The sequence below is a fragment of the Aulonocara sp. 'chitande type north' Nkhata Bay genome, linkage group LG17 (assembly GCF_057382095.1).
Source record: "Aulonocara sp. 'chitande type north' Nkhata Bay isolate Kocher_YH1m ecotype deep benthic linkage group LG17, A_spYH_male_GT1.1, whole genome shotgun sequence".
NCBI classification, from domain to species: domain Eukaryota; kingdom Metazoa; phylum Chordata; class Actinopteri; order Cichliformes; family Cichlidae; genus Aulonocara; species Aulonocara sp. 'chitande type north' Nkhata Bay.
Window position 1 is genome coordinate 29,783,908 of NC_141360.1, and position 14,429 is coordinate 29,798,336.

Below are 14,429 nucleotides of genomic sequence, written 5' to 3' on the forward strand. Positions count from 1 at the left end.
TTCAGGAGTTAATAGGAATGACTAGTGTGGGGTATTTTCGACAATGACCATATGAGAGCAAAACCTTGAACTATTATCCAGCTCTTACTATTCCACTTTTCAGGAATGTCATATGCTTAATGAGTAATCCAAACATTAAACTGTATATTTAACAATTTAGACATACATTGTTTAATTTGGCACAAAATTAAGTGAGCATTTTTATTATAATTAATATCTTTGTGTACTTGAAGTAGATAATCATGGTATTGTAATGTAATGACTCACTGTGTTTCAATGTGTGTGTAATAACATGTCAGCTCATTTAACTAGCTCTTTGGAAGTGTCTACTACTGTATTTCTCTCATTTGTGCTTCTTCTATTTTAACATGTGAGTAATATTGCTTTCACTATCTGTCATTCATTTGGCACAACAAGAAGTCATTAAAAGCAACTCTGATACATCAAATTAGCTGAGGAGGAATCTATTTAGTGTAGCAGCATGTTTTTAAAGAAATATTAATAGTTGGTCCAAGATTATCAATAATTTTATTGCAAGGTGAAGCAGTAGGATATATTGTTCTACCAATACTTCATTCAACCTCTAGTAAAACCCATCTGGAATGAACAATTTTTCATTTCCTCCAACTGTAAATTCTTGTTTTGTATTTAAGTTATTTAAGTTTTTTTGTTTTTGCAATGGTCAAGCAGTTCTGAAAGATCATTTTTTCTAATCTACCTCTACATCTGCTAAATACTATGGTCACCTCAGAAAGTTCGGCTTCATCATTGAGTTTTTCAAGGGGCTCCTTTTCCTCCTCCACGTTAGTGTTTTCCTCCTTCGGGCTGCTGTCCTGCTCACTTACTACAGAAACTGGGATTTCAGGTTCTGTGACAGGAGCTGAAGATACTGATAGAGGCACACCTCCATTTTCAAAAGCTGTCTCTGATACTTCATCCTTCTTTGATATTGCATCCTCGCCTACATCAAACTCTGCAGTGCCTTCTTTGTCGCACACTGCGTTTGCCTCTAATACTGAAATAGTTGTCTGCATGTTGCCAGCAACAGGTTGTGACTCATCGTCTTTTTTGTCACATTCTGCTTCGTTCTTCTCTTTGATTGACAATTGCTCATCGCCGCCTGTCACAGCTGATGTATCTTCCTCTGCTTCGTGTTGATTTTCAGCAATACTCTTTGTCTTTTGTGAGCCCATCTCTGACTCATCTTGGAAAAGGTTCCCCTCACTGGCTTGATCGCTGACATTTGTCTTACTGGTAACAGCTGAGGATAACGCGCTGTCTACACTTTGCACTGGCACCTCATTGACCATTTGTGGCTCTTCGAAGTCAGGGGGTGGTGGAACAGAGATAACCGTTGCATTGTCAGATTTATTATCTGATTTTAACACCGTGGCTTCGGGTGTGCACTCTTCTTCGACCACAGTCTTTCCTTTCTCCTGTGACTTCTCTGACAAGCATGCTGTTTCAATAATGCTCTCCTCAGCTGGCTCATTCTTTGTTCCTGCTTTTATCTTGTTCTGTATATCTATTTCTTCTTTTGGCATTTCCTCTGGAACAGTTGCAGCCGGCTCTAATCCCGTTGCAGATTCCTTCTTGTCGAGAAGAGGAGACGAATTTTCTGTATTAGTAACATTCTGTTCCAGAGGTTTCTGGTTAGTTTCATTATGAACTGTATTCTCCTCATTTTCTTTTTCTTCAGCAGCTTCCTCGTCATCAGGTTTTACCTCAGTAGTTATCGGTACACATGCATTTGTTTTAATCTCAACTGTTCCCTCATCAGCTCCCTCAGGTGCTTTCTGCGCTGTTGTGTCTACCTCATTATTAAGTTCCTGAGAAACTTTATTTTCAGCGATGTTCTCCTCATTTGATTTCTCCACAGCTTTCGTTTCTCCTTCAAACTGAGCAACAGGAGAGGATTTATTTGCCAGATCAAGTAATGTGGGCTCCTGATCTTTTTCTGACTGTTCATTTTTCACTTCGTTTGCCTGACCTTTTCCCTCTGAAGCTGAGACAGGATGGTTTTCTGATACTGCAGAAGAAATTTCAGGTTCTGCACTTGCTGCCTGTTTTTGTTTTAATTCTTCATCAGCTTTATCAGGTTCAGGGACATCAACTTGTTCAACAGGGGACGCAGAGTTTTTCGGTTCTACTTCTGCACTAACATCACTCTTGACATTAGGTGTTGTTCCACTGTCAGGTGGAGTGTGATCTGCTGGAGTAACTTGTGGTTCACCTATCAGGGGTTTCTCGGCTAAAACCTCTGTTGTTTTCTCCTCTTTCACACTTGCAGCCGTAGTATCAGGTTGAGCAGGAGCTGTTTCCTGTCTAACTGCTTCAGGGATCAAAGCAGGCTTTGGCTCAGCTGCATTTGTTGTCACTTCTGGATGCTTTTCTTGACTGGGTTCCACTTTCTTACTATCTGCCAGGGGAGCGGCAGCCTCACTTTGCGTAATCTCGGGATTTGGCTCAGTTTCTTCCCCAGCAGGGTCTGTTGTCTTGTCTAAACCTGCATTACTCAATGGATTTTGTGTCTCACCTTCCACAGGGAGAGAAAGGTCCTCTGTGGGTTTCTCAGAACTACTCTGATGTTGCACAACTGCTGGGATTTCACTGACAGTTGCACTCTGTGCTTGTTGCCCATCATTAGCTATCTCTGTACAGGGATGAGGATGGTCCTCTGATTCTTTCTCAGAGCTACTCTGTTGTTGCTCAGCTGCTGGGAGTTCACTGACAGTTTGTTGATCAGAATCAAATGGCTCTTTCCCTGGCTGAGGGGGATCCTCTGCTATTCTCTCAGAGCTGTTTTGCTGTTCCTCAGCTGGTGGGGCTACATGGGTACTATCAGCTAAACTCTCTGAAACAGGAACTTCTTTCTCAGGGTAGATGGCATGCTCATCTTCTTCTTGTTGTTCTGTTGTCTGTGGTGGGTCATGCGAACTGTTCTCAGGAGGAGGAGTGCTATGATTAGGTGAAATTACCGCACTATCAAGCTCAGCCTCAGGGGGTGCTAATTTGGTCTCAGAAGTTGGTGGGGTTAGGTTTGCTGGTTCTACTACTGGAACCTCTTTCTCAGGGTGAATAGTATGCTCATCTGCTAGTGTTTGATTTTGTTCTTTTGAGTGTAAACCATTCTCAGGAGAAGGAATACTATGATTAGGCGAAATCAGTGCACTCTCAGGCATGGAGTCAGTAGGGGTTGTGGTCACTACTTTGGTTTCAGAAGCTTGTGGGGTTAGGTTTGCTGGTTCTACTACAGGAACGTCTTTCTCAGAAAGAATAATATTCTCATTTGCTAGTGTTTGGTTTTGTTCTTTTGATTGTGAACTGTTTTCAGGAGGAGGAATACTATGATTAGGTGAAATTAGTGCACTATCAGGTGTTGATTCAGAGGGGGTTGTGGGCACTACCTTGGTCTCAGAAGCTGGTGGGGTTGGCTCTGCTGGTTCTACTACAGGTTTGCTATCTACAGCAGCAGGGGGAGGTGTGGAGGAGGGAACAGGACCAGGAGGCTGCTTCTTCGGGGAAGCCATGGATGATGGTGAAACATCTCCCAGCTGGCCTGACATCGCTCTTTGAGTTTGACAGGTGAGGCAAAGCCATTCTTTCTGTAAGACAAACATTAAAAAAACACTGTTAGTAATTTTGCCTGAATGTTTTTACAACCCAAAGTCCAACTGTGTAGCATCCCCTCTTCTTGTGAGGGAAGAGACAATATGCGGCTCTAAAACCAATATATATACCTTTCAGCATTGATGGCTGGCATCAGATGCAAGCTTGAGAACTGATCTGTCCTCTTTAGTCCTCTTAGAGAACACAGCGTCCAAAGAGACTTTTAAAATTCGATTAATCTGACCTGACCACAGAATATTTTTCCATTTTACATCAGTTCATTTTAAATGAGTTCTGGCACAGAGAAGACAGCAGTGTTTCTGGATCATGCTCACATATGGCTTCTTTTTTGCATGACAGAGCTTTAACCTACAGTTGCGGATGACACAGTGAACCACGTTCTCAGACGGAGATTTCTGGATGTGTTCCTGAGCCCATGCAGGGATTTCCATGACAGAGTCAGGCTTGTTTTTAATGTTGTGCCTTGTTCCTTGCCCACATAGATTTGTATACTGTAAGCTATTCAAAGTCTTTACAATTTTGAGGAACAGTATCCTTATTATTAATTGTTCTACAATTTAGAAACTGTTTTGCAGGTTGGTGAGACTCTGCCCAAAAGATGCTCTTTTTATCATTATAATTCTAACACTGTGAAACAAAATGTTTCTGCACATTTAAAATGTCACTGTGACAAGTTACCCTGTGACAGTATAACTTCTATTTTCAAGGGGAGCTTTTACTTTTGTGGGACTTAAGAGATAGGTCCATGCATAATGCATAGTAATGGGACCAGGGGTTTACCAAGGCATGTCAGAAAGGGTTGGGTGGCCGATGCAGACATTTATGAGGCAAACTAAGCACAGAGACTGCATTATTATAGGTTTTGCTGTGTATGTGTACAAGTATATATGAACATAAACAGTGCATCTGTATCAGCAGAATTTTTGCATCTGTTGTCATCAGCAAAATGTTAATTAAACACTTCAAACATTAGCAATTTCAGGGGTACTGGTTTAGTTTACCAGTTACCTAACATGGAGGTCCAAGTTTGAATCCACCCTGTTACTATTTACTACTGGGGCTGGGCGATATGACCCAAAATTCATATCTCGATATTTTTTAGCTGGATGGCGATATAAGATATATATCTCGATTTTTTTTTTAAAGCCATAAGTTAAGAACAAAAAGAGAGTTCCTAGTCACACTGTGTCCCAGATGTCACACGGGCACTTTTATTTACATACAGCGTAGATGTACATGAAGAAATTACTCAAAAATAAATTATCAGCATTTATTAACCCTTGTGTGGTGTTCGTATTTTTGTTACTCAGCCAGTGTTCATGGGTCTGGTGGACCCGCTAGAGTTTTGGCTTTCCAAATTAACACTATCAAACAATTTTATGTTAAATTACTGAACAGATGTTTACTTCATCCCAATTACAAGACATATGAACAGCAAACATGGTTAATTTTTTCCCTTTACCTTTGTTAGATCACATTTATGAATTAATGTGCTTCTCGTTTTTCTTTTATATAAAATGTTATAAATAAATCAGTTATAATCAAGTGGAGTGAGTGGAAAGACACAACACATTTACACATGAAAAAATAATTAATTGTTTAATTTTTCTTTTGAAAAAAACTGAACACGGGTCTCACAGACCCGAACACCATACAAGGGTTAAATAATCATGGTCCATAAATAAAAGAAAACAATGTTGTTTTTGTGCATAACAAAAAGCTCACAATTGTGCAGTCAAAATGTAAACTAATAGACGCTGAGCATAATAACAAAGAGACAGATTTCACAGCTGCACCACGTCTCTGAACAGGTGCCATTTGTGGTCCTTATACACACACAGTACGTATCACTCCGCGAGGCTCCTCCCCGGTAGCCGTAATCCTCCGACAATCCATCAAGCGGTGCAGCTCCGTAGCTTAGCAAAGTCATACTAAAACATTTTTTGACAGATTGCTGAGCGCTGTGTACCACATAAAATCGGTTCGCGGTCAGTAAGCACAACCAGAATTCATACATAAGGCGCGATTTTTGAGAAAATGAAAGGATTTTAGGCCGTGCAGCCCCTCCGGGCTGCATGTCGTTAGCGCGGTTAGCTCGCTAACACGTTGACGCCGTCCAGCCCCACGCACGGTAACTCGCTAACAGAGATTTTCCTCTTTCATCTTGTCATTGCCTGCAGGTGAAGCTATGGGGGAGGGGGAGTTGTGTTCAGTGAAGGAGAGGCGAGGCCGAGTAACGTTGCGTAGAGACAAAAGTGGACGAAAGAGAGGCAAACCTGCGGCTCCACAAGTATAATTATAACGTAACATAGACTATATCGATATAAACGATATTGTCACATCTTATATCTCGTATGAAAATATATCGATATTTTTAAAAAACTCGATATATCGCCCAGCCCTATTTACTACATATCTTTCCCCCAGCTTTCCTGTCTTCTCTCCACTGTCCTATTGCAAAAAAGCTCCCTCCTCACCCCCCCTTCCTACTTAGCTAGCACGTTTTCCAAAGATCCTCAGCTTCTTAAATATGTCATTTACCTTCATTACATCTCTAATATGATTGTGATACACAAAAAACTGTAAAGAATATTTTTTTGCAATATTTTCGCAATAACTTCCTGCTTAAAATTGCATGGGATGTAATTCTGGAAGACGACACGTGCTGACATAACTTTTACTTCTAATGTGTTGTCTCTGAGCTCCAATAAAGCTCTGCTGGAATGCCAATCCTATTATGGCTGGGTTGTCCTGGGCACTCATGTAAACAGAGGACACTTGGGGAGCAAGGAACTATTTAATGTAGGGACACAAGACCAGAACAAGTAGTCTGGAAAAGCAAAAAACAAACAAACAAACCACAAAACACCTCATTTCACATTTTGCCAAGTGCACTGATATTCTTCTGTGAACCTCTCTTGTGAATGTCTTCGCCTGGCTTAGCAGCAGGGTTTATGCTAAATTCATAAAAGATCACAGGCTGTATGCTAAGCCATGCAGCAGACAAGCCACCTCTGTCCAAGCGCAGACAGAGAGAAAGAAACAAGGAGATGGGAGGGGAGGAGAGAAGATGACAGAGGGAATGTTGCAGCAGCACAGTCAGATTAAATAAGACATGATATGCCATGTTTTAGACCTTGCCTATAAAATAAACCTTACTCTTGTACCGTACTGTACACTTTACCCGAAATGACAGTTGGGTATTGTAACTCACGAAGGAACAATATTTTAGTATATATGAAATAGCAACTCAAAAATGATATTACTGCATGTGTGTATGTCCAAGTATTATCCATTTGACCTCTTCTGTGGGTCCCTGCTCAAACAACTTGAGACAGGAGCTCCTCCGGCTTGAGGGCTGCATCAGTTAAACCAGAGAGGGCAGGCTCTGATAGCTGGAGTGATGGCCACCGATAGGAAATGCAGGAAATCAACTCAGACTGTCGGTCAGCCTCAGCCACTTCACAGCCAGTCATCACCAACGTTATCAAGACATCAGAGCTGGAACACCTACAGCTATTACTGTTCCTTTTAATACACTTACTGTAATCATTGTGTCTCTTATAGCTAGTGAGATAAACCAAACCAAGCCTTTTAAGCCTTGAATCACTGCCCCATTGAATTAAATGTGCTAATTTTATCTACAATACAACTCACTGGCAATCTCAAATGCAGTTCCGATCTTACAGTTATCCCTCTGAAAAGCAGTCAATAAATTGTACCTCTAGCTTTATACAAAACTAGACAAGGCAACTTTGTCACTGCAGATGTCAGAACCTTAATACACATCCCGGATGTCCTTTGGCCCCAGAAAATATGTAGTGAATAAGTAACTTCGGTATCTGAGTTTTGGCTTAGCATATGCCTGACAAAATGAGCAACTTGGGCTCTGGTAAGTAACAAGGGACAGAGTATTCTCAAACTTATTTAGCAAAAGAAAACTAGAAGTCAGACTGTAATACTTCATTCACAGTCATCATCTATTTCTACCATCAGGAAAGATTTCTCACGGGTCTCAGCAAAGTCATCACAAATTCTATTTACAGGGTGATGAAACAGCATCTAAATTAGCAAGAATCTTACACTACTCTCTGAGACTCACCACGTAATCAAGCCATCTCATCTCATGGTGAAACCTGAATTAGTCACGAAAGCAGTCTTTGTGTACTAGTGCATTTAGACTTGTGTGTAATGGACAAACTGGCCTCAGACTGTATGACAACTGTATATCCATGTACATGAAAAATGATGAACATCAATCGACAGCTTCCATTCTCTGACTAAATCACAAAGGGCCAGAATCTGTTTCACAGCAGGAAGTAGTTGGCATTAGCTGCTTTCTTATTTCAGATTAGAGTGTGCATGACGCAGAACAGGTGAGAACTTCTTACTTGTTGGGAATTCAGTGGGAATATTACCTGTACTATTTCTACATCAGCACAAATCCAATGAGTTGAACACACTAGGGAAGTTCAAACTACATCAGGAATTTGTGATGTCACGAGAACCAAGAAGAAAGTTCGGGGTCTCCGTTTACAGTGCAAAACTACTGAGCTACCGCTGATTTCTTATTTTATTAGAATTTTTTTTAAAGTGGTCTTGAGAAATAGTGAAGGTCTTGCAGTGCTTTTCTTTGGATACTGGGTGTTTTTTCACCCATTGTCAGTCCAGTCTTGTACCTGACCTTTTTTTCTTGATTTTTTTTCTTTTTTATTCCCTTGTTTGCCAAACCACTTAATGCTGACTGCTGAGTCATTCAAGCATAAAAAGGTACCTCACTCAAGGAAAAAAAACAGTATTCCGTCTGCAAGCAAGTTGGCGAAGAATCAATTTCAAAATCTATCTTTAGGCATTCTTTTACTTGCAGCCTGTCACAAAACAAGAGGCAAAAGGTTTTACTGAGTGATTAATCCAAATTTGAACATTTTGATTCAAAGTGCCATCAACATGTATGGAGAAGGCCAGGACAGAGGTACAACAGTGAAACCCTATAGCAATTTGGAAAAAATGGTGGAGGTCCATGGTCATGTCATGGTTTGAGGTTGTTGGGGATCATGCCATGACAATTTGATTCACCATATAAGATCATCTGGAAAGGGCCTGATTGGCAGCAGTATGACAATGATGCCAAACACTGCCAATGAAGTAAAAGCATACTGTGGAGGTATGTAACAACGACAGGAGAGGTCTCACTCCAACAACTTTATTAACTGACAGAACTTCACATATAGTCAGCGCCAAAATCTCCACCCCCACACTTCCCTTCAACTTGTGTGTGAGTGGAGCCACCTGGTGGTCCGCCACAATACCAGGATAGAAAAGCCCACAATGGAACACTGTCAGTCATGGATTGGCCTCCTCGGGCCCGGACCTCAAAATTATTGAACCGTGTGGAATTATTTTCACAGAGAACAACACAAAAACCAGCCAACATCCAAGGAAGAGCTTTAAATGTCTTTCAAGGAGCCTGGAGAACTATTCCTGAAACCTACTTGAAATCGAAAGGAATCTTACCTAAGAGAGTTCAGGTAAAAGTGTGGAAAAATAAAGGTGGACAAATAGAGGTCTAACAGTTTGCAAATCTGATCGGGTGTGAAGTTGGTCCTGTCCTCCAAGGAGCTGTCTTCTTGTTAGACCTCTGCCTCACCACTACATATTTCAAGTACAACGAAGGCTTTTACAGACAAAAACATGGCTGTGCCATGGGCTCCCCCGTGTCACCTATTGTAGCCAACCTTTACATGGAGGAAGTGGAAAGGAAGGCTCTTGGCTCTTTCAAAGGAAGAGTAACCAGCCACTGGTACAGATATGTAGACGACACCTGGGTCAAAATCAAGACACAAGAAGTGGAATCCTTCACTGCGCACATTAACTCTGTGGATAAAAACATCAAGTTCACCAGGGAAGACACAAAGGACAACTGTTTGCCTTTCCTGGACTGCGCTGTGCACATTGAAGAGAATGGCAAACTCAACATCGAAGTTTACCGGAAGCCCACACACACGGACCAGTACCTCCTGTTCGACTCCCATCACCCTCTGGAACACAAACTTGGAGTAATTAGGACCCTACACCACCGGGCAGAACATGTTCCCTCTAAGCCTGAAGGAAAAAAGAAGGAACACACACATGTAAAGGAAGCACTCAAAACGTGCGGCTATCCTAAATGGGCGTTCTTAAAGTCAGCAAAGAGGCACAGAAAAGAAGATCAGACACCAGCGAGGGAGGATAAGAAAGACAGGCGCAACAACATTGTCATCCCCTATGTAGCCGGTGTATCAGAAAAACTCAGGAGAGTTTTCTCCAAGCACGACATCCCAGTGTATTTCAGACCCAGCAACACGCTCAGACAAAAACTGGTTCACCCGAAAGACAAAACGCCAAAACACAGACTTAACAATGTGGTGTATGCTGTACAGTGCAGTGAGGAATGCTCAGACCTCTACATTGGAGAGACCAAACAGCCACTTCACAAGCGCATGGCACAACACAGAAGAGCCACCTCCACAGGACAAGACTCAGCAGTCCATCTGCATCTTAAGGATAAAGGACACTCTTTCGAGGATGCCAATGTTCACATTTTGGACAGAGAGGACAGATGGTTTGAAAGAGGAGTGAAAGAAGCCATCTATGTACACTGTGAGCGACCATCTTTGAACAGAGGTGGTGGTTTACGACACCAACTCTCTGCCATCTATAATCCAGTTTTGAGATCCCTTCCCAGACGCCTTAACGCCCACTCACATCCTGGGCCATCTGATCTCAGGAATTCGCATGATAAGGTGGGGCCAGGTTTCACAATGAACTCACCCGAAACTCTGGCTGATTGGGACCCACACCCAGTTTCACACCTTGGCTCAGGCGATTAGAGGATCATCAGGGGGTCCTTTTGTCCCTCTGTGGGGGGATACTCCCACTAGGTTCATATCTGGGACTCTCCACCATTTGACCTTAGAACTGAAGAAGCTTCTCGGATGAGAGGTGAAACGTCTTCAAGTAACTTAAAGAAGTCCAGACGCTTTTCTTTGCAAGCTCCTTTGACTACGATGACCTGGATGACTGAGAACCTTCACAGACAAAAATAAAGGTGGTCATACCAAATATTGACTTTCATTATTTCATTATAACTGCCTTTTATCCTTTACTTCCATGTGTGTTGTCATGTTTCAATAGACTGCTGGACCTACTTTCTATTTTCCTTACTAAATATAGAGAAAGGAAAGATGGCTGAAGAGTTTTGCACAGTACTTTATCTATCCACAAAAACAAAACCAAAAAATCTGAATTTTTTACATAATGATCTTTTCTACATCAGCTTTCAAATAAATATGACATGCCTCTGTAAGATAGCTGTGATGGCTTCTGCAAATCGCATCATGGATGATTCATGTAACCTAGGGAGTCACTCACGCACATCACCGTCAAGGATTTTCTGATATCACGTGGGCACCAAAGAGCTGACAAACACTAACACCCACAAAGATGAATTTGTGGCAATGTTGTTGAAATGCATATACTCAGATAAAAAGCATAAAAAACCTTGGAAAATAAATACAAACTCCCTCTCTCTTCCTACATGAAGCTCTCAAACAAGCACGAGCTCAAACATGAATGAATCATGACAGACTCAGAAATTTTCCATCTCCGTCAGGCTTCCTCCAAGGACGGAGAAAGAAGACAAACTGAAAACCGCAGACAGGAATCAGATGCTGGGACGAGGCTGACCATACCCATGTTAGGTTATTGTCTCCAACTGGGAGTAGGAGTGTTGTGAAGGTCGGCGCAGCTCTTTGATTAACACGAAGGATCCTATGAGGGTTTGGCTCATCTAAATTTAGACAGCGCTTGGCCCACAGACTTGGTGAAGTCGCTTCCTCTTACCACTGCCTGCACTTTACACATTCTTGGACATATCCACACATACATATACTTTTCGTGTATTTTGATGAGATTTCTTTCTATGACTTTTCCTCTGAACTTCAGAAGCGTCGTTTTAAACAGATGATTTAGAGGAAGATGGGACAGATGGATAAAACAGATGAAAGGGAGGCAGTGGAAAAAAGACTGATAATGTTGGGTTAGATGCAAGACAGGATGAAAGAATGAGGGGAAGATGATAAGTAGGGAGAATAACAGTCAAGGCTATAGGCAGAAGGAGAAAATGAACATAATAGAGCACACTGAAGGACAAGCTGAACAGTAAAGGGAAGGAGCTTAATGACCATTGGAAATGACTCAACATCAGCTACTGCCAACAAGCTTAACGTTATCACCCTGTATATCTGCAAATCAACTGCCAAGAGGACAGGACAAGCTGCAGTTTGTGACTGCCCAGAATGACTTTAAAATGTTACACTAGAGATTGTGAATGCTTTTGACGTCATTTGTACATACATTGGCAAAAGTTCCTGCCATTCTTCCAGGTTAACGCCTCTTCATCAGCTTTTTTTTTTGTAGTGTCTTTTCATTAATTAGGTTTTCCTTTATCATATGCAGACTGTAGAGATAGTTCCATATTGCAGTTAACTTGCCTCATGTCTTTATGTCAAGTAGATGATCATTTTCATCCTGGTTACTCTCATTGCTCTCATCATCTTGGTTAGCTGATTTTAAAAAGTAAAATGCGCTAAAACACCCTCTATTTCTCTAAAAAATAAGATGCATCGGAGTTGTTTCCACCACTGTAATGTTTCCTTAAGCATGCGAATTAAAAGGTGCTCATGATTAGGGATGGGTACTGGTGTCCGTTCTGACATAAACGTTAGTAACCAGACCGAAAAGCAGCGCACATTTCGATGCTTTATTTCGGTGCTTTTTTTTTCCTGAGCTGTGATACACTTCTAGCCAATCATTTTACGTTTCCGAGGATAGTAGGCGGGTCCAGGTACGTACGTTCTTTTAGAGCAGAGCTACAGATTAAAAATGCCCAAGGCGAAGCGGTCAAAAGTCTGGCTGTATTTCACAGCAAAATATGCAAACTCAGCAGCCTGCAACAAGTGCTTTAAGCTGATACTGTGATACTGTCAAAGGAGGTAACACCTCGAATCCGATCAAACACCTGGCGACGCATAGCGTTTTTTTTAAAAGCCAAGAAATGCGCTGTATTTGATAGCTTGCTGCGAGACCTCACACCGAGCGCATCTACTGCGGGTGTGGTGCCTGTTATCAGACCCGGAGTTAGCAACATCCCCAAAAACACGAAGAGGAGAGTCCTGGCCCCTAGCCCTGCCAGTGTAGCAGAAATGATGACGGATGATGATGGCAGCAGCAGCCGATCTTCTCTGTGTGAGTAGCTTAATGTTGTTCGTGTGGAATTTACGTTGAGTAGGCTAACCACGTTATTACATTAATGCATGTAAGGTGAACTAGCAAACATCATCATAGCTACATGCGGCTGTCTTCTTGTTTGATGGCAGATACTCCCTTCACCCTGGCCAAAAAGGCTAAAATGACCAAAGAAAAAGAGGGAAACGGCTAAACATGAGAGGTTTTTGGATAAAGTTTGTGTTTTTTCCATTGTTTAAGCACTGCTTCCAGCCAAGAGTGATACCATATATGCCCCATAGCTGCAGAAAAGGCTAACATTGTTATCTTTTTACAAAAACCAGCTGAACATGAGAGGTTTTTGGACCAATTTTGTGTTCTCCATTCTTTAAGCACCGTTTGAGCACCGGCACCGTTTCAAAAGTACCGATTTGGCACCGGTATCGGATAAAACCTAAACGATACCCATCCCTACTCATGATGATGTTTCTGGGTGCTAGCAAGTTAAATTTGCCACCTTCAGAAAGAGCCAGATTAGCTGTTTCACACCCTTTCTATTCTTTATGCTTAAGCCAATACCCACCTGCTGGGGTTACCTATTCCAGTCAAGTACTGGCAAGAAAGGGGAATAAAAGGACATTTATGGGTCTATTCATTTAATATTTTAATATTAATGTTATTTTACATTTAAGCCCACAAATGAATGACATGTCTTGGCAATGGTGATATCTGGATGTATATGACCAGATAATTAGCGAAAACACAATATAATCCACTATATGAATGATAAGGTTAAAAGGCAAGAGGCTAATGCTCTTTTTGCAGCACCGCTCGTGCATGTTTCTGTCATAAAGCTCTAGCTCAAATTAAAATCTGGAAGTCTCTGCCCTTTTCCCATTGATGAGCATGCTCAGTGGCCAACTTAATTACAATTCACTAGACCGCAAGCAGCATATCACAGCATCAGCTCCTTTGCAAGCCAAAAAAGATCTTTGTTCTAATTGATGTCTCCGCGTTAAGGATGTTAACATCGTGGTCTCAATGTGTTGTATTCACACTTACATGCACAAATGTTTATGTAATTCTCAAATGAATCATGAAAGTAAACGTTACATGAGTGGTAATCGCCTTAAGGTTTGAGAACTGGGCTCGAGACGAGGAGATTGTAGGCTTTAATGACAAAATAAGAAGCAAAACCTGAGTGGGGAATTTGAATAAGTCCCATCCTGCTACCATCCTCTGGGAATGCATTTAGCAAAATGTTAGTGAAGCAGAATGTTGCAGGACAAAGTATAAGCCTACTGAGGAATATTCCCTAGATAAATGAAGGTTTAACAGGTCAATTATCCCATTATAAATACAAATCTTTTACTCAAATCAAACCTGACAGTTGACAGAAAAGAGCCTCAGTGTTTCAATTCTGTCATGACGATACTGTCAGAATATTTCATTCCACTGTGGAAGGTGAATGAAGAAAGAAGAAGGACGAGAGAAGGACAAAGTGTTTGTTGATGTGTAAAAAGTCTGTTTTTAAA

General features: G+C 41.5%; 1 protein-coding gene across 11 annotated transcripts in view; it reads right to left on the reverse strand.

The window, feature by feature from the left end:
- The window catches only part of pcloa (piccolo presynaptic cytomatrix protein a), a 70,051-nt gene that overhangs the window by 31,963 nt on the left and 23,659 nt on the right, over positions 1 to 14,429 (reverse strand). For 10 of the 11 annotated variants that reach the window (XM_086268301.1, XM_086268305.1, XM_086268299.1 and 7 more), the window contains exon 4: positions 747 to 3,605. In XM_086268301.1, coding sequence (XP_086124427.1) covers positions 747 to 3,605 — 2,859 coding nt within the window. The remainder of the gene's footprint in view (positions 1 to 746; positions 3,606 to 14,429) is intronic. The other variant, XM_086268304.1, reaches the window with a different exon arrangement.